We start from the raw sequence: 17,952 nt of genomic DNA on the forward strand, positions 1-17,952 counted from the left end.
AATACACCACATATATTAATAATAATAATAATAATAATTAGGAACAGCAAATCTATATTTAACCCTCCTGTTATTATATCTGTTGTTATATATATATATATATATATATATATATATATATATATATATATATATATATATATATATATAGACACTAGTGCATTCCAAAAAATGACAGGGTTCATACACCTTTTAACCAAAAAAATTGCCATGATTTTTTTTTCATGATTTTCCATGCCTTCAAGGCAAATTTTCATGATCATACAAAGACATGGACAATAAAACCAAAAATCAACTAAAACTATAATCGAAATTGATTAAAATAGGCCTAAAATAAATCTGACATACAATCTTTAATAATAAAATGTGTGTCAGATCCTGATAGCTTCATTGTGTAGAGCTAAATTACTGAATTAACTCTGAGCTTTCTGGGTATTTTTATTTTCCCAAAACTTATCCAGGCCTGGAATTTGCTGTTTTTTGAATTCCATGACTTTTCCAGATTTTTTCATGCCGTATGAACCCTAAAATTAGAATATCATTTTAAAAAATTAGCTTTATTTCAGTAATTTAGTTAAAAAGGTGAAACTCGTATATTATATAGATGTATTACACAAAGAGTGATCTATTTTAAGCCTTTGTTTCTTTTATTGTTGATGATTATGGTTTACAGCCAATTAAAAACCCAAAAATGAGTGTATCAGAAAATTAGATTTTGTGGGAAAACAAAACTGCACTGAATTTGGACTTAGCCGCTAATGCTAATGCTGCTGCACCCAGCCTTAGTAGAAATTTGGAAATCTACTGAAAGCTTACTGTAATTAAACAGAAGCGCTTTACTCACCCAAATAAACAGTTTCCAGGAGAGAAATCTGTGTAGATTAACATCCAGCACTCGTTTAACTTAAAAAAATATATGTTTTTTTCTTAGCTTAGCTTTAGTAGAAGGGAATTAGCTGAATAAGAAGAACATGGCGACACCTTTGTTCCTTACTAGTGTATCATAATGCGCCTTATATTCCAGTGTGCCTTATAGTGCGAAAAACACAGTACATAAAATAAAAATGGGTGAGAATTTGGCTTGCAACATATTAACAGGAGGGTTAAAATGTTTAAATGAGATGTAAAAAGTCTTGTGTAGTGCATTCAGGCTTCAGCTGCATTGATCTGTGCAATGAGGCTGAAATAAAAAAATAATATTGTCAGATTGTGTTTGGATTTTTAAAGAAAAGAAAAGAAAAGGGGGGGAAAAACTCAAATAACGAATCCTTTATTAAATCATGTTAAATCTAAAAGCCACAAAAACGCTTAAAAACACAAAAATAATGCCATCAGACACTCACACACACTTTCACTCGGACACAAGACCTGCTCCAGATCATCAGGCGTACGCTTCTCTCCTCTCCCGCTGTTCTGTTCTGTTGTTTTTTCTTTGTATATCATAAATGCTGCAGGTGCATGATAAAGACGAGTCATTATGATGATTCATATGATTCATACGATTCAGTCTACGACTCACTAAGTGCATTATTGTTAATCAGACTAAACGAACCGAAGTGAATCAGATCCCACAGATGATTCAGGAAAAGGAAACGTCTGGTGAACAGCGTTCAGACCGCGGCGATGCGTCTGCGATGAAACGTAACTAGTAACTAGTATTGCCGTTTTACACAAAATTTTGATGCATAATTCAGTAATAAGGACCTTCTGTAGGAGCTGAACTGGAGCCTCTGTCAGTGCTTGTGTATTTTTGTTTTTTCTCGGTCAGCAGGTGGATGAAGGTTGATGAAGGTCAGCTAGACGTCCACAGTGCACAGCGGCTCGCTGCCCGGCTGAGCCGACTCCACCACCGTCATCTTGGGTTTCTTCTGGGTTTCCTCCTGTTCAAAAGAATAAAACACGTTAATGATTAAAAACTTATCCTGTACAACAGAGGAAACTCTTGCTCTTACTTTCCTGGGGTGGTCCTGATTAGCGTTAGCCGCTAAAAACCTCTTCTAAAAATCTCTTCTGCTGTCAAGAGGTGAGTGTTATCAGCCTGTAGCTTGCTGCTAACCCAGGCAATCACTGCTGGAGCAGCATTATCCTTACCTGCTAACTGCTACCTCTTGACATTCAGAGGTGAGTATACAGCCTGTAGCCTGCTGTTAATGCAAGCTAGCACTGCTAAAACAGTATTAGCATTAGCTAATTCTTTGGCTGTTCAGAGGTGAATATTATCTGACTGTAGTCTGCATGTTTACTGTGTTAAGACATAGCATGAACTAGACCTGTCACAAGATTTTTTTGTGGATGATATATCGTCCCAGAAATTATTGCTATACACGATATTTTTGTCATTTTAAGATAATTATAAAGAATATAAATAATAATGTGTGAACAACAATACAAATAAACACAATAGATGAAAAATATCACAATTATCAAAAATAATTTAGGTCATGTTCATTTACTGATCGATAAATCGATTTTGCTATTATTGTGACAGGCCTAGAATGAACACGCCGTGCTCCTCAGTCTAGCGCTGTCTGCCGGCATTAGCCGCTAACCAAGGCTAGCGCCAGCTGTTAGCTGCTAATGCTGATGCTGCTGCACCCAGCCTTAGTGGAGATCTGGCAATCTAAGCTTACTGTAATTAAACAGAAGCGCTTTAACATGGTGACACCACCCCTGTTCCTTACTAGTGTCTCATAATGCTCCTTATTATCCAGTGCGCCTTATAGTGTAAAATAATACTGTATGTAATTGATAGACTTACCCTTTCTTTAGCCAGTTTCCTCATCTCCTCCTGGAGTTTGTTCAGAATGTGGAGGTTTGGCTTGTTCTTTTTGGCAAACTGCTGAAGTTCAATCACACTCTTATCTGAGTTCTCCTGAAGAACGAGGAAAAAACAGATGAAAAAAAAAGATTTATTTATTTATTGTAAACTGGACTTGTTGCACTGGTGCTGCATCCTTGTGGAATAAGTCCCAGCATGCCTAGCTGCTGCTTTTATACACCTGTAGATGAGCAACTAAATTTACTCATCTTTCTCCTGTTCATTTTCTATTTGGTACGAACATTTTACAGATATCTAAAATAGTGGATTTATTACCTTTTTGACCATCTTGTTGCTCTCTCTGCCGTACATACGCAGCAGAGAGCCCCAGTTCTTCACATGAGGATGAAGCATCTGCAGGATCTTCTGAGAGGCCAACTGTTTACCCACTCTCTTATTCTTACCTTTAAAACAGAGAGAGAGAGAGAGAGAGAGAGAGAGAAAGAAACAGATATCAAAAGAGAGAAAAAAAGACAAAGACAAAGAAACAAAAGAAAGAAAGTGAGAGAGAAAGCAAGAGAAAGGAGGAGAGAGAAAAACAAAAGAAAGAAAGAAAAAGATAAAGTGAGAGCAAGAGAAAGAAAGAAAAGAAAATAGATAGCAAGAGAGAAACAAAAGAAAAATGCAAGAAAGTGAGAGAGAAAAAGAAAGAAAATAGGAAGAAACAGATTGCGAGAGAGAAACAAAAGAAAGAAAGTGCGATAGAGAGAAAGAAAGATAAAAGGAAACAGTAAGAAAGAGCGAGAGAGAAAAGAAAGCAAGATAAAGCAAGAGGAAAAAAAAGAAAAACAAACAGCGAGAGAGAAAGAGAGAAACAAAAGTAAGAAAGCAACAAAGAAAGAGAGAGAAAGAAAGATAGAAAAGGAGAGATAGAGATAGTAAATCTCGTTAGATGTTTTGTCTGCATTATTGATGCATGCCCATAATTTCACCCTTCTGAAACAGATAAACAGAGATCTTTTTCATGACCACAGGATTCAGGATGAGTCTTTCCACATTTTTTTTCCTAACACATGAGAAGCTACTCCCTGCATCAGTTAGGGTTAAATAACTTGTTGCTGCTGGAACATATTAATCACCCATGCTGTAATTATTATCCAATGGAAGGATCTTAAGGTTTTTGTTTTTTTTTTACTTAAGGTTGTCCAATAATACTTTCCGCTACATAAACTGTTAAACATGGTGGTGGATGTATGTGGATACTTACACCACCCGCGTACGCTGTGCTTCCCACAGGTCATCACGTATTCACTCTTCTGGTTTTTCCCTGGAATCACCTCAAACTTGATGCTGGTGTCACCCATCCCATGATTTCTGCACACAAGCAGCAATACAAAAACAGTTTTATATACAGAATCTCATAAATAAACTATTTATTGTATTTTTATTTATTTATTTATTGATTGTGGAGGAGCTTACCTCTTAAGGCACTCATGAAGGATCTGGTAAGGTGAGAGTAGGCCTGCTTTGTTGGTCAGTTCATACACTCTCGAATCTTCAATACTGATATGGTTAAAATACTGAGGGAAAAGGAGAAGAATTGGTTATTTTTTACTATTTTCCACTTGTCGGGAAATATATACAACTTAAATAACTGAAAATAAACCTATAAATGATCTTTAATGCACTGTAAACCACAGTTAAGCAAAGCTGCTGGTTAAAATGGATAAAAAAAATGCTGGTTAAATGCTGTAGTGCTGGATGAGGTCCTCCAAGTGGACGGTGGTTTCCGGTTGAGAGTACGCTGCGCGCTATTGGCTACAGCTTCTTACCAGTGTGTGTAGATGAGTGCTGAGTATAAATGGTTGTGTGCAAAATGTGTAAATTGTAAAAAGTCCTTGAGTTTCTAGAATAGTGCTATATAAATCTAACTTCATTCATTCATTCATTTTAATTGCTGCTTATAGTCAGAAAAATATGATTTATGAATCTAAATCTAAATAAAATACTGAAATAAAAAGCAGGAATTCTGGAAACTAGAGAGAGAGAGAGAAAAAAAGAAAAGAGAAAGACAGAGAGGAAGTAGCAAAGAGAGAAAAAAAGGACAAAAGAGAATTACAGAAATAAAGAAAGAAAGAGCAACAGAGAGGGAGAGAGGAAGTAGCAAAGAGAAATAGAGAGAAAATGAAAGAGAGAAAGGGAAAGAAAAGAAAAGGAAAAGAAAGAAAGAAAGAAAAAAGAGGAGAGAATGAGAGAGAAAATGAAAGAAAAAAATTAGGAGAAGAGAAAGAAAAAATAGAGAAGAAAAAAAGACAGAAAGAAAGAAATAAAGAAAGACAGAGAGGAAGTAACAGAGAAAAAAGAACAAAAGAGAATTACAGAAAGAAAGACATAAAGAAAGAAAATGAAAGAAAGAGCAACAGAGAGGGAGAGAGCAAGAGCGAGAGAAATAGAGAGAAAATGAAAGAGAAAGGAGAGAGAAAGGGAAAGAAAAGAAAAGGAAAAGAAAGAAAGAAAGAAAAGAAAGAAAGAAAAGAAAGAAAAAAGAGGAGACAATGAGAAAGAGAAAATGAAAGAAAAAGGAAGAATGAAGAAAGGAAAGAGAGAAAAGAGAGAAAATGAAAGAAAAAAAGGAGAGAAAAGAAAGAAAAAAATTGAAAGAAAGAAAAAGAGAGACAAAGAAAAAAAGAAAAAGAAAAAGAGAGACAAGAGAAAGAAAGAAAGAGAAAGAAACAAAAAAGAAAGAAAGAAAGACAGAGGGACAAAGAAAGAGAGAAGAGAGAGAGAAAAGAGGAGAGAAAAGAGGGAAAATGGAAGGAAAAGATAGAATAAAGGAAAGAAAGAGAGAGGGAATAATTCTAAATAAAAAGCTGGAGTTCTGGAATTATTATTTGTACATTAAGAGCTGAATTCTGTGATGTCGTACCTCCAGTTCATCTCCTTCTACTGGTTTCTCCTCCGACGTTTGCTTCACAAAGTCAGGGATGAGGATCTCCAGTGTTGCTCGAGCTGATCAACAGAAAAATACCAAAAATAAACATGTGCAAATAAACCATTAAAAACTGATTTAAAAACAATTTTATATGATAAAACACTAAATTTTGGGGAATCAATAAAGTAATGATTTTTTCTATATACAGCTTAAAACCCATCTTGCAGCACATATAACTAAATAAGGTAAATATAAGGCAGATAAGGCAAACTAATGGTGATCTGTAAATATAAATTCAGTTAAAAGAATCAAACAATTTCCAGAGAATTTCAGGCATCAATAAAACAATAAATAAAAAAGTACCAGCTTTATTCTTGGCGAGTTTTTTACTACTTGCAGTTCCTGTGCCGTACGTAACCCCGTCTATAATCACAGAGGCTCCAAAGGGTTCACTTGGGTTTTCTGCAGCAAACAAACACAAACCAAACCAGATACACACATTAAATTAAATCTACTTCACACTGAAATATATTAATAAAACATGAATACCTGCACAGGTACGGAACTCACCACATTCAAAAAAGTTGTAAACTGGTCGGACCTTGAGCACACGTTGCATATATTCATGAAGAATGCAGACCTCGGATTTTCCATTTGGGTTGATGACGAACTCTTTATTAAAACAGAGAAAAAAGGGACAGATTAAGGACAAAACATTATATTTATAATCAAACATCTGATTTTTTCCTGACTTTTTAGGATATTTTTGTACAGTTTGGTCAGGAAACTCCATATTGTCATCATTGTGAATTTGATTTAAACAGATCACAATATATGTAGTCTGCTGCTAAGCCCGGCTAGCACTGCTGGGGCAGCATTAGCATTGCCCGCTAACTGCACTAAATGCTAGTCACCTCTTTTGTCATTCAGAGATGAGTACATTGGACTGTAGTTTGCTGCCAACCCTGGCTAGCACCTCTGGGGCAGCATTAGCATTGCCTGATAACTGTGCTAAACGCTAGTTAGCTCTTTCACCGATCAGGGATGAGTAACCCCGGTTAAATTTGAAAAAGGCTTTAAAAGATAAAAAAAAAAAAAAATTAAATGGGAGCAGTTTGAGAGGGGCACTGAGTGATTTATGGGTTTAGGGGCGGGGCATCTGCATGTACATGAAAACATCATCCTCACCTATAGCACAACTGAACCAGTGGGAACTGCAATAAAAGTGTTTTTTAAAGGTTAGGAAAGATTTATAGATATTTTTATTACTTCAAATAAATACATTTCAGCTATTAATAAAAAATATGATTTAGGGTTTACTAGCTTATTAAATGTATCGTGATATATTTTACCTTTCTTAGTGGGAGCGTCCTGCACGGACAGCGTGATGAGCTTCTGATTGGCCGGGAGGATCGGCCTCTCCGACTCCGCCTGCTTCCTCTTCATGTCCCTGTTGAATTGCCGACGCTCCGCCCAGGTCCTGAACTTCTTCACAGTGACCTGCTCGAAGTCGAAGCACTTCTCCAGGTAGCTCCGAAACGCCTCAATATCTACAGAGAAAAGTAAAAAAAAAGGGTAGATCAACCCACAAAAATATCAAACTGATCACAACAAAAAGGGTCAAGAATGTACGTAATTGTGATTATTATAAAAAGACACTTCAAAAAGACTTAAATTAACTGAATTTAGAGAAAGATGCCAACATTTAAGCACTTCCACAGAATATTCATTTAGAACCTTTATTATTGTATCAATGGCAAACAAAACTGTTTTAAAATGAGAATAATATTGTTTACTACAATTATTTCTGTCAGTTTATTGTTAAAATATAAAAATCATACAAAACTGTAATTATGATTAAATCACAGCATATTATTCTGAATAAGGTGATTATAGCTCACCTTTAACATGCTTGACCTAGTATCAAAAACATAATCTTTATTTATTATATAAATGTTTTATTTAATTAGGACATTATAAATATATATATATTATATAATCATAGCATAGAAGCATAATAATGCATATAGACCCTTTAATGAAAAGAAAAAAAAAACTTTTGATTATTGAGTAAATTACGACATTTGCACTGAAACAGAAAATCTGTATTTTATAACGTCCTAAAATAATAAAACATTAGAAACACATAAATGTAAAATATATTTCTAGAATAAATTAAACATTACTACAATAAAAATGCTCTTTTTCATACTAGCTCATTCGTGTTAACGGTCTGCCCAATTAATTTAGAGGTCATATTCATTTATCGTATGATAAATCGATATTGTGATTATCGTGACAGACCTAACTTTAACTCCAGGTAATTAATTAATCTAACAATTTTATGGGTTAATACCCAAAACTTCTCGGTTTTTACTGTGTAAATAATCTAAAGCTACATTTTAGGGCAGTAAGTAATGATTATTTGGTAGTTGACTAATCTGATGATTTGTTTTTCGATTAGTCGATTATTCAATGATTATTTCTGCCGTGTCCTTTATCTCTAAAAATGATAGAAACAGCTGAACATGAGATTTAAAATGCATTTAAATGTTTAGATGTTGTTTAAACATGGAAGGTACTGATATTTGATGATTAAATAAGTAATCTGTTGTGTTTGGGCACTTTTGGAGACACAGACTAAGTTGAGTGTGAACTGTGTGAGTGAGCCATTTACCCCCATTTATCTCCCACTGCGTTTCTGTCCCCAGCACTTTGTGTAATGCAGTACTAATACAAATTATTGATTATATATATCGACTAATCGCTGCAGCATCGCTACATTTCCAGACAGGATTAATTAAATGTTCTTACCCACGGACTCGTCCTTGCACACCTCCACCTTGGCCTTGACCTGCCCCAGTGCCCCCTGGGCGGTCTCGCTGCCCTGGGCCTCGGCGGGGCCGGTGGTGTCGGGGCCGGGCTCCTCGTGCTGCCCGCTGGTGGAGACCTCCTCCTGGGCGGTGGAGTCAGGTTCTTTAGCGTTCTCCAGAGCTTCAGATTCCGGATCCCCGGCTTTAAGCGGAGAGACGGTGTTGGGAGTGACCTCTCCGTTCTGTTCCCTTTCCTCCTGTTCCTTCATTTTCTTATAGTGCAAACAGGGAATGCTACTGGTGGGAGGGTCGTGTTTCTGAAACAGGAAAAACAGGAGGACTGTAGCTCAAAATATACGATAAAAAGAAGCACAATATTACTAATCTGTCCTTATTGAATTAAAGATGCTGTGTCAAACGATGATTCAAAATGTTTTAATTATAACAATAGTCTGTGATTAACTGCAATTAACCTTAATTGTTCTTAAGACGCTTAAGAAGTTTTAATAGTGGATATTTAAATATATAGAAATGTAAAATTAGTCAATTAAAATACTAGTACAGCTCAATTTATTTTTTAATTATAGGTGTTTGAGCAAAATAGTTATTTTGTTCTATAAAATACAGATAACATTATTAACAGACAATATTAAAATAGGCATTTAGAGCCTTTATTTGCAGAAAATAAGAAAAATGGCTGAAATAACAAAAAAAATGCAAAGAAAACAAGTTCATATTCATAAAGGTTTAAGAGTTCAGAAATCAATATTTGTTGGAATAACCCTGATGGTTTTTAATCACAGTTTTTTTTTCATGCATTTTAGCATCATGTTCTCCTCCACCAGTCTTACACACTGCTTTTGGATAACTTTATGCTGCTTTACTCCTGGTGTAAAAATTCAAGCAGTTCAGTTTGGTGGTTTGATGGCTTGTGATCATCCATCTTCCTCTTGATTATATTCCAGAGGTTTTTAATTTGGTAAAATCAAAGAAACTCAGCATTTTTAAGTGAAATCTTATTTTTTTCCAGAGCTGTATATACACATGTATGTTTGAGGGGAGATAAAACCAACGTGGGGCGTTGTAATAAAGAATGCATGATAAATTGGATACTGGAAACTTGTTTTTATATACATAAAAATCTCAGGAAGTGTTTGGTATTGCACACATGCTCACACAGATGGGGGAAATATATAACGGTCAGTATTCATTAATGTGTACACTGTCTCTTTTAAAAGCAAATCTTAAAAACATCTTGAGAAGTCTCTACTCTCTCTGACTCCAGCTGCTGAGGGAAAGGCAACACAATCCTGGATCTGAACGGTTGATCCTTAAAATTATAGTGACAGTGATGCTGATTAAGACTTCTAAATTTTGTCCCAGACCCACTGATTACCCTGATGCTTCCTGTTCCAAGGAAGTAAGGTCTAGACCACGTCACGACCCTGCTCTCCCGGTGGAGGTAGACTGGAATGCCGGAGTTGTGGAATGTCATGAGCCACCCGTCAGGAAGAGGCTCTGTTGGCGGACGTCCGCGACCTGCAAGACACACCAAGACAGTCCATCAACAACAATGTGAGTTTGGTTGGTTAAAATTTATATGTACAAAAAAAATCATTTTTATATCAATGCTTCACTGTTTCCTCTAATTTTAGGATTGTTTTGAGGCAGGAAGAGCCTCAAATTTCATTTTTACAGTCGGTTCACATAAATTAGACAAAACAAAGCATTCGGTGCCACTGTATCAGTGTCTGTTTTCCAGCTTAAAAGATACTAGCTAGAATATTAACGTTAGCTGAGGTAACTTAGCCTACTCCTTTGTTTATTTACCTAGCTACAACAGAACTGATGAGGTAAATGTATAATTAGAATAGCACTGCTGAGGTAAATGCATGATTTGAATAGCACTACTGAGGTACATTTATGTTTATAATTGCACTGCTGAGGTAAATTCACAATTAGAATAAAACTAATCGCACTACTGAGGTAAATGTATTTATTAGAATAGTACTACTGATGTAAATCTATGACTAGAAAAGCACTACTGGGATTTGCAATTAGAATAGCACTGCTGGGGTAAATGTATGATTAGAACAGAACTACTGAGGTAAATTTACTATTAGAATAGCACTAATGAGGTAAATTTACGATCAAAATAGCCATGCTGAGATAACTGTATGTTTAGAATAGGACTACTGAGATAAATGTATGATTCGAATATCACTGCTGAGGTAAAAGTAGGATTAGAGCAGTACTACTGAGGTACATGTATAATTAGAACAGCAGTACAGAGGTAAATTCTTAATTAGAATAGCACTACTGAGGTAAATGTGTAACTAGAATAACACTGTTGAGGTAAATTTACGATTAGAATAACATTTCTGAGGTAAACTCATGAGTAGAATAGCACTACTGGGGTAAATGTATGATTAGAACAGAACTACTGAGGTAAATTCATGAATAGAACGGAGGACTGAAGTAAATTCATAATTAGAATAGCACTACTGATGTAACTTTACGATTAGAATAGAACTAATTGCGCTACTGAGGTAAATGTATTATTAGAACAGCACTGCTTATGTAAATGTATGATCAGAAAAGCACTGCTGAGGTAAAATTCAAGTCAAGTTATGAGGTTTTTATTGTCATTAGTCAAAGTCAAAGTCAAAGTGGTTTTTATTGTCATTTCAGCTATATACAGAGTACACAGTGAAACGAAACAACATTCCTCCAAGGACCATGGTGCAACATGGAACAACAAAACAATAGACAATCATAAAGTGCAAAATTTCTGTTTGGAATTGAACTGCTGAGGTAAATGCATGATTAAAACAGCACTATTATGGTAAATGCATGATTAGAATAGCACTACTGAGGTAAATTCATAATTAAAAAAGCACGTATGATGATGAGCATAATGAAACTCACTCTTAAGTACGGTCTTTATTTTGGTCATCATGGGCTGGACGCCGGACTCCCCGTCGGACTGGTGGTCACTGTCTGCCTGGTACTTATCTTCTGCCAGGCGCATCTTCTTGGGCACGGGCATGCCCTCCTCCAACAGAGCATCTACATCATTGTCAAAGTCCTCCTGGAAGAGAGGGCAGGTTAGTGCTGAGCTCGACCCGGAGACCCAGCTGATCCAGGGTTCTGACTGCAGACCAGCAGAACCAAGCTAGGACTGGACGAGATGCTCAAAATTTATCATATAATTCTTTATTTTAATTCCAATTTGGTACAAAAGTCTGTGAATACAAACTTCAGAAAATTGTAATTACGTATTCATGTAATGCTCACTATAATAACATACATAATGAAACAGAAATTTGTTTAATTTCTTGTGATATATACTATAATAACAAATTATTATTTAGCCTTAAGAATTCAGTCATTATTAATGGAACCACAACATTGACTACAGGATTAGTGAGAAATATGGTTGCCTTGATTACTTACTCATAAATATTTTATTAATTGTATAATATTGCAATTGTATAATTGTATAAATATAAGTTTTATATTAATAAGACTCTCCCCGATATGTACATTTATTTAGGGTGTGTGTATTTATTGTACGATAAGTCGATAATATGATTACAGTGACAGGTCTATTATGTAATTTTGTATTGTAAAATAAGTTTTTTTTTGTTTTGTTTTGTTTTTTTTAAGCTTTTCTACCTGTTCTTTAGTTTACTTTGGGTAAAAATCCATCGCGTCTGCAGAGCCAGGTCACCTGTCTATTAGCTTTAGTACAGCTGGGTCACATAACAAGACAATGACCCAAAGCTCAAGTCTATCTTACAGTGGCTCAACCACAATCACACCTGCAGTTAATCAATCAGGGCTTCTGAAATCAGTCATTAGATGGTTGAAGTGAAGTCACTGAGGGTTGCATCAACGTAGCACTACAGATGCAGTGTTGGTCACCACTGGTGTATATAGTGTACATAGTGTAGAAGGACTGCAATGCAAAATTACCATATTTTTCACAATATAAGGTGTACTATCAATGAATGTCTATTTTCTGGTCTATTTTTATACATAAGGTGCACCGGATTATAAAATGCATTATGCAACACTAGTAAGGAACAGGGGTGGCACCATGTTCTCCTGCTAATTCAGCAGGTCTCACCATTGGGTGGTGGTGGTAACTAAGTTAAGTAAAGCTAAGCTTGGTAAACAAAACTGTAATTCTTTTTTTTTTAATTGGAAACATTTTTGCAAAAATTAAAGGCTTTTAAGTGTGCCTTTATATATATATATATATATATATATGTATAGTCTATACACAAAGTTACAAAACAATTAACTGAAATGAATCATACGTTTAATATAAATTTTCAGTAATCAATAAAAAGCATACAATGATGTAACAAAAGTCGCAGAACAGCAGTAAATGTTGAGGTATTATCTTGTGAGTGAGGATGAGTAATCATGTAAAGGTCCTTTCCTTTTTTTATGATGCAATTTTTTTCTTTGCAATTTCTGCACTTAAACAAGTATAAAATTGGTTTTGATTAATAAAAGATTTTTAGGCTTTCTCGGTCACATGACATCGCATTCAGTAGCTCCTCCATTTCCACTCCCTGTTGTGTTTACATGGATCTCCATTATTTTCGCTAGTCGATTTTATCAATTAATTTGAATTTACAGGATGATGTGTTTTTATGAAAATCGTTTTAATTTCCACCACCGACGCTCCCCTGTGGGCTCCCATAGTGCAAAGTGAAGTTAGCCCCTCCCTTCCACGCCCCCGCCAAACCCAACTCCTTCCAGGCATCACGATCCGTTTTAAGATATTATTATATTGTTTCTGAGGGTGTGTTTATTTATTTATTTTTTAAGTTTGAGGGTTTATTGTGTCAGTACCTAAAATATGTCAGAGAAAGCTTTCTAAAAGTTACTAGATGTTTTCACTGTTTACAATTGTGTTTTGTTTGCTTGTTTCTGGTTGCACTTAAATTTCCTTTTTGTAGTTAAAGTGAAAACTCTTAAACTTGTTTTTAACCATTGCTTTGTCATCTGTAGTTTGTATAGTCTGTAATTTTTAGTAGGGGAAAAAAAAAATCGATTAAAAATCGAAAATCAGATTAAGAAAAGAAAACTTGCGCCAGAGACGTTTCACGTACCTCGTAGGCGTACCCGAGATCCTCCTCGTTGGTTCGCTCCTGCTGAACTATCATCTCTGAGGTGAACTCACTCTGCTCTCCGTCGTCTCCTTCCAGAAAGTTCTCGCTGAAGTCCTCCAGCTCGTCCAACACCGCAAACTCCACCTTGTTCTCCTGCTCGACTTCGGCCTCCTCGCTCTTCCTGTCTACCTGCCCTGAGCTCACCTGCCCCGCCCCCTGCTCTACACCCTCACCGCACACCTGTCCGTTCCCTACGTCCTGCTCTCCGTCCCCTAACTGTCCTAACTGTCCCGCGCCCGTGTACAGGACCTTCCTGTCCTTGCTCCTAATGCTGCTGCTGCTGCTGCTGCTGCTGCTGTCCCCGCCGAAGCTCACGCTGATCTTAACGTCTCGGAGGAGCTTTAGGTCGGGGAGGAATTTGGTGACGGGGGGCGCGTGGCGGGCGGTCCGGGGACAGGAACCGCCGGGACCGCAGGGGGCGTCGGCTGCTGCTGCGATGCTTCGCTTGTAGCTTAAGGAGGCGGAGCCTTTGGTAAGAATGGGAGCGTCCCTGTCCTCTGCCGGGGTGAGCGCTGGTCCATCACCACCAGAGCTAACGTCCATGTCCTCGGCGTCACTGGACGTTTGCAGGGGAGGTGGTGGAGGTGCTTTACACGTACCGTTCCCTGACCCTTCGTCACTGGGGGGCTCCAGCGGGAGAGGGGGAAAGAACTCGCTGACGTCCATCGTCCAACTGCTAACGCTAATGCTAGCGCTAATGCTAACACTGATAAAAACACTGCTAAAATAAACACCAAATGTCTGGCTGGGAATATGGACAATAGGGAGAATCCTACACTAACAGATAGATAATAATAATAATAATAATATTAACAAACAGCCCTACAAATAACTACACAAACCAGAGCGACACCGTCATAACCATCATCATCATCATCATCATCAGTAGCCGGCTGCAGAATTGAACCACGCTCACGTGCAGACCTCTCGTACAGTGGTGAATATGCTAAGCTGACTACATTGTTCTTTTCATTAATGTAGACAGCTTTTTACAATTCACTGTCTCAATTATTGGAAATCACAATGCATTCAGCTTAAACCTCGCCCACGTCTAAGCACTGTCCATCCTGTCGCATGAGGCGCAGTCCTTTGCCACAGCTGCAGGAGTCAACAGAGAGAACACAGACATTGATGTACGTTACTTTACATGATTTAAGACATTTAGGACATTCAAGCTTTTTTCTCAGACCACATTTCTTCTGTCATTCCACTTTTTAATAATGCGTTCCACATTAATTTTCTGCAATAATTATTGAGACAATATATTGTCCTTTAAAACACAGTTATCGTAACAGTGTTATGGTTCTCATAATCATTAGATATTTTCTCTGAAGTATTGAAGCATGCCAATAATTTGACCCTCCTGAAACAGATGAACATCTTTTCCCTGACTACACAATGATTATTTTCACATGGTTGTTAACAAATGAGAAGCTACTCCCTGCATCAGTTAGGGTTAAACAACCCATGCTGTAATTCTTATCCAATGGGGGCTTTTTACCTATTAGCTTAAATAAATCCATGCGGCAATATGATTATATATATATATATATATATATATATATATATACAGCTTTGGAAAAAATAAGAATATGGAATATAATCAAGAGGAAGATGGAAGATCACAATCCATCAAACCAAGCTGAACTGCTTGAATTTTTGCACCAGGAGTAAAGCAGCATAAAGTTATCCAAAAGCAGTGTGTAAGACTGGTGGAGGAGAACATGCCAAGGGTTATTTCACCAAATATTGATTTCTGAACTCTTAAAACTTTATTAATACAAACTTGTTTTCTTTGCATTATTTGAGGTCTGAAAGCTCTTTTTTTAGCCATTTCTAATTTTCTGCAAATAAATGTCCTAAATGAGAATATAAAATAAAACAAAAATGTTAAACCTATAAATACCTATAAAAACCTATAAATAGCGAAATCAGATAAACTGATTCAGAAACTGAAGTGCTGTCTTAATTTTTTACAGAGCTGTATATACAAATTCAGTCCTGCAACAATACTTACCAAATATAGATAATACACATAATGCACAAGTAATAACGCAATATAACTACTTTTTAAATAATATAATAATATATTTTGCAATATTTAAAATAGATCTAAACCCCTAACAGACTCCACTATGAATTACTTACTTACTTAAATTAAACAAATATGAAAAACAAATTATATGGAAATGAATCAACAGGGAGTCAAAATTCATAAATTAACCAACTCAGGAGCTATTTAATGACTGCGCACAGCTCAAACAGCCTCTCATTTACTCTATATACTAATTAAATCATTATATTTATATATACCTAATGCTATATTCGCAAAAATATAGAAATATTCAGTTTATAAATCAGCCAGTAATCATCCACAGGATCCTAACGTAGCTTAAACCCGAGCTGCAGCAGCAGGTTAGCATTAGCCCGACCCGCTAAAACCCGGGTTTACCCCCGACAAACCAATTATTCACAATAAATTAACCCATAAAAACAGTGTAGAAAATGTGTGTAAACTCTTACCCACCTATCTAACCTCCTAATATCAGGGAATATTCAGTAAATCAGGCTTTTATTCCCCGGTTCTGCAGCTCTGAGGCGGCCGGCCCCCTCTCTCCGCCATCTTCTGTAGCCTCCGAGATCCAGCTAACAGCTCGCCGCCCGAATCGACTCTTTTCAACCGGATCTTTTCAGTGAATCAATCGAGTCGAATCTAATGGAAGCACATTTCCGCCGGAAAAAGTAAGTCATAATTATGAAATAATACCCCCAGACTTACCATCTCATTATTATGAGATAATACTCCAGACTTACAATTTCATATTTATTAGATAATACTTCAGACTTACAATCTCATTATTATGACTTAATACCTCATATTTATGAAATAATACCCCCAGACCTTCCATCTCATAATTATGACTTAATATCTCATAATTATGAGATAATACCCCAAACTTACAATCTCATATTTATTAGATAATACTTCAGACTTACAATCTCATTATTATGACTTAATACCTCATATTTATGAAATAATACACCCAGACTTACCATCTTATAATTATAAGATAATACCCACAGACTTACCATCTCATAATTATGACTTAGTAGCTCATAAGAATGAGATAATACCCCCCATCTTATAATTATGACCTACCATTTCATAAGTATGACCTTCCATCTCATAATTATGACTTACCATTTCATAATTATGACTTACTCTCTCATACTTATGACTTACCATCTTATAATTATGACTTAGTAGCTCATAAGTATGACCCTCTCATAATAATGACTTAATAGCTTATAATTATGGCTCACCATTTTAAAATTATGACTTAGTAGCTCATAATTTTGAATTATTATATCATAATTATGACATAGAAGCTCATAATTATGAGATAATACCCGCAGACTTACAAAGTCATAATTATGACTTAGTAGCTCATAAATGTGACCTTTTAATAATTATGACTTAGTAGCTCATATGTTTGTATGTATGGTTGCCTCTCAGAACGTCCTTCAGGTGGACAGTGGTTTCCGGTTGAGAGTATGCTGTGCACAAACGTTAAACCCTCTTTTTTAAATTAACAGGTTAAATAAAATGATAGATCTATCGAAACTAATAAAAAATAAATAATAAAAAAGGAATGTGGCCAGCGTCGGACAGTTGTAGTAGTGTCGTCTGCATCGCTTGATTCTTACAATAAATAAAATACAATATATAAGTAAGTCAGCAAGTTTCGGGTTTATATATCGGCCAATGCCGGCAAAAAAAACCCCAAAACAAACAAACAAGCAAAAATTATCGTCCCATACCGACATAATGACAATATCATTGAGCAAACCTATTAATAACGTCTAGAGGTGTACTTAGTTCAGTAGTTTTTGCAATAATATATTTAAATATTTTATTTAATTTATGTGTCTGATTAGTTCCAGCACCGCTAAATCTGAACCGACTCTACGAGTCACTGAAAAACTCAGAATCGATGCGCTAAATTGAATCGAACGCCTCCTCACGATTTTGGCGCACTCCGCCTCTTTGCCGGTGCGGCGTGCCAGAATGCATCACGTGGCAAATACTGCACCCCAAGGACCCTTGGGGCTCTGTCGCGGCTGCCTGATTAAAAACTCGTGCCACCTCAACCTCCCACAACAAAGAATGATTAAAAATAGTCGTTTTCCCCCAAAACTTTCCTGCTCCAGAGTTCTGAATATACGGGTTTCCCTGCCCTAACACACCATTACACTGAT

At 36.3% G+C, this 17,952-nt stretch overlaps 1 protein-coding gene and 1 long non-coding RNA gene across 3 annotated transcripts in view; both read right to left on the reverse strand.

Annotated features, from left to right (window-relative positions):
- LOC125786950 (uncharacterized) overlaps positions 1-17,952 on the reverse strand; it is a 227,710-nt gene that overhangs the window by 6,108 nt on the left and 203,650 nt on the right. The window lies entirely within an intron of this gene.
- dgcr8 (DGCR8 microprocessor complex subunit) lies at positions 1,255-16,340 on the reverse strand. 2 transcript variants are annotated; one of them, XM_022664702.2, is made up of 14 exons: positions 16,220-16,340; positions 13,633-14,790; positions 11,432-11,594; positions 9,900-10,042; positions 8,505-8,820; positions 7,043-7,240; positions 6,261-6,362; positions 6,054-6,152; positions 5,685-5,767; positions 4,238-4,338; positions 4,026-4,132; positions 3,095-3,222; positions 2,759-2,872; positions 1,255-1,880 (listed from the first exon to the last, which is right to left on the reverse strand). In XM_022664702.2, exons 2-14 carry the CDS (start codon positions 14,356-14,358, stop codon positions 1,797-1,799), a joined length of 2,364 nt encoding a protein of 787 aa, XP_022520423.2. In that variant the 5' UTR covers positions 14,359-14,790; positions 16,220-16,340; the 3' UTR covers positions 1,255-1,796. The 2 variants fall into 2 exon arrangements, with proteins under 2 accessions (XP_022520423.2, XP_022520424.2); XM_022664703.2 differs by having other exon boundaries at positions 16,216-16,340.

This window comes from Astyanax mexicanus, chromosome 22 (genome assembly GCF_023375975.1).
Source record: "Astyanax mexicanus isolate ESR-SI-001 chromosome 22, AstMex3_surface, whole genome shotgun sequence".
Classification (NCBI taxonomy): domain Eukaryota; kingdom Metazoa; phylum Chordata; class Actinopteri; order Characiformes; family Acestrorhamphidae; genus Astyanax; species Astyanax mexicanus.

Coding starts and splice junctions, on each gene's coding strand:
- dgcr8 (XM_022664702.2), bottom strand. CDS start 14,358: ATGGACGTCAGCGAGTTCTTTCCCCCTCTCCCGCTGGAGCCCCCCAGT. Junction 10,043..11,431: donor AATAAAGACCGTACTTAAGA/GTGAGTTTCATT, acceptor TGTGTCTTGCAG/GTCGCGGACGTCCGCCAACA. Junction 6,363..7,042: donor GGACGCTCCCACTAAGAAAG/GTAAAATATATC, acceptor GTTTTAATAAAG/AGTTCGTCATCAACCCAAAT.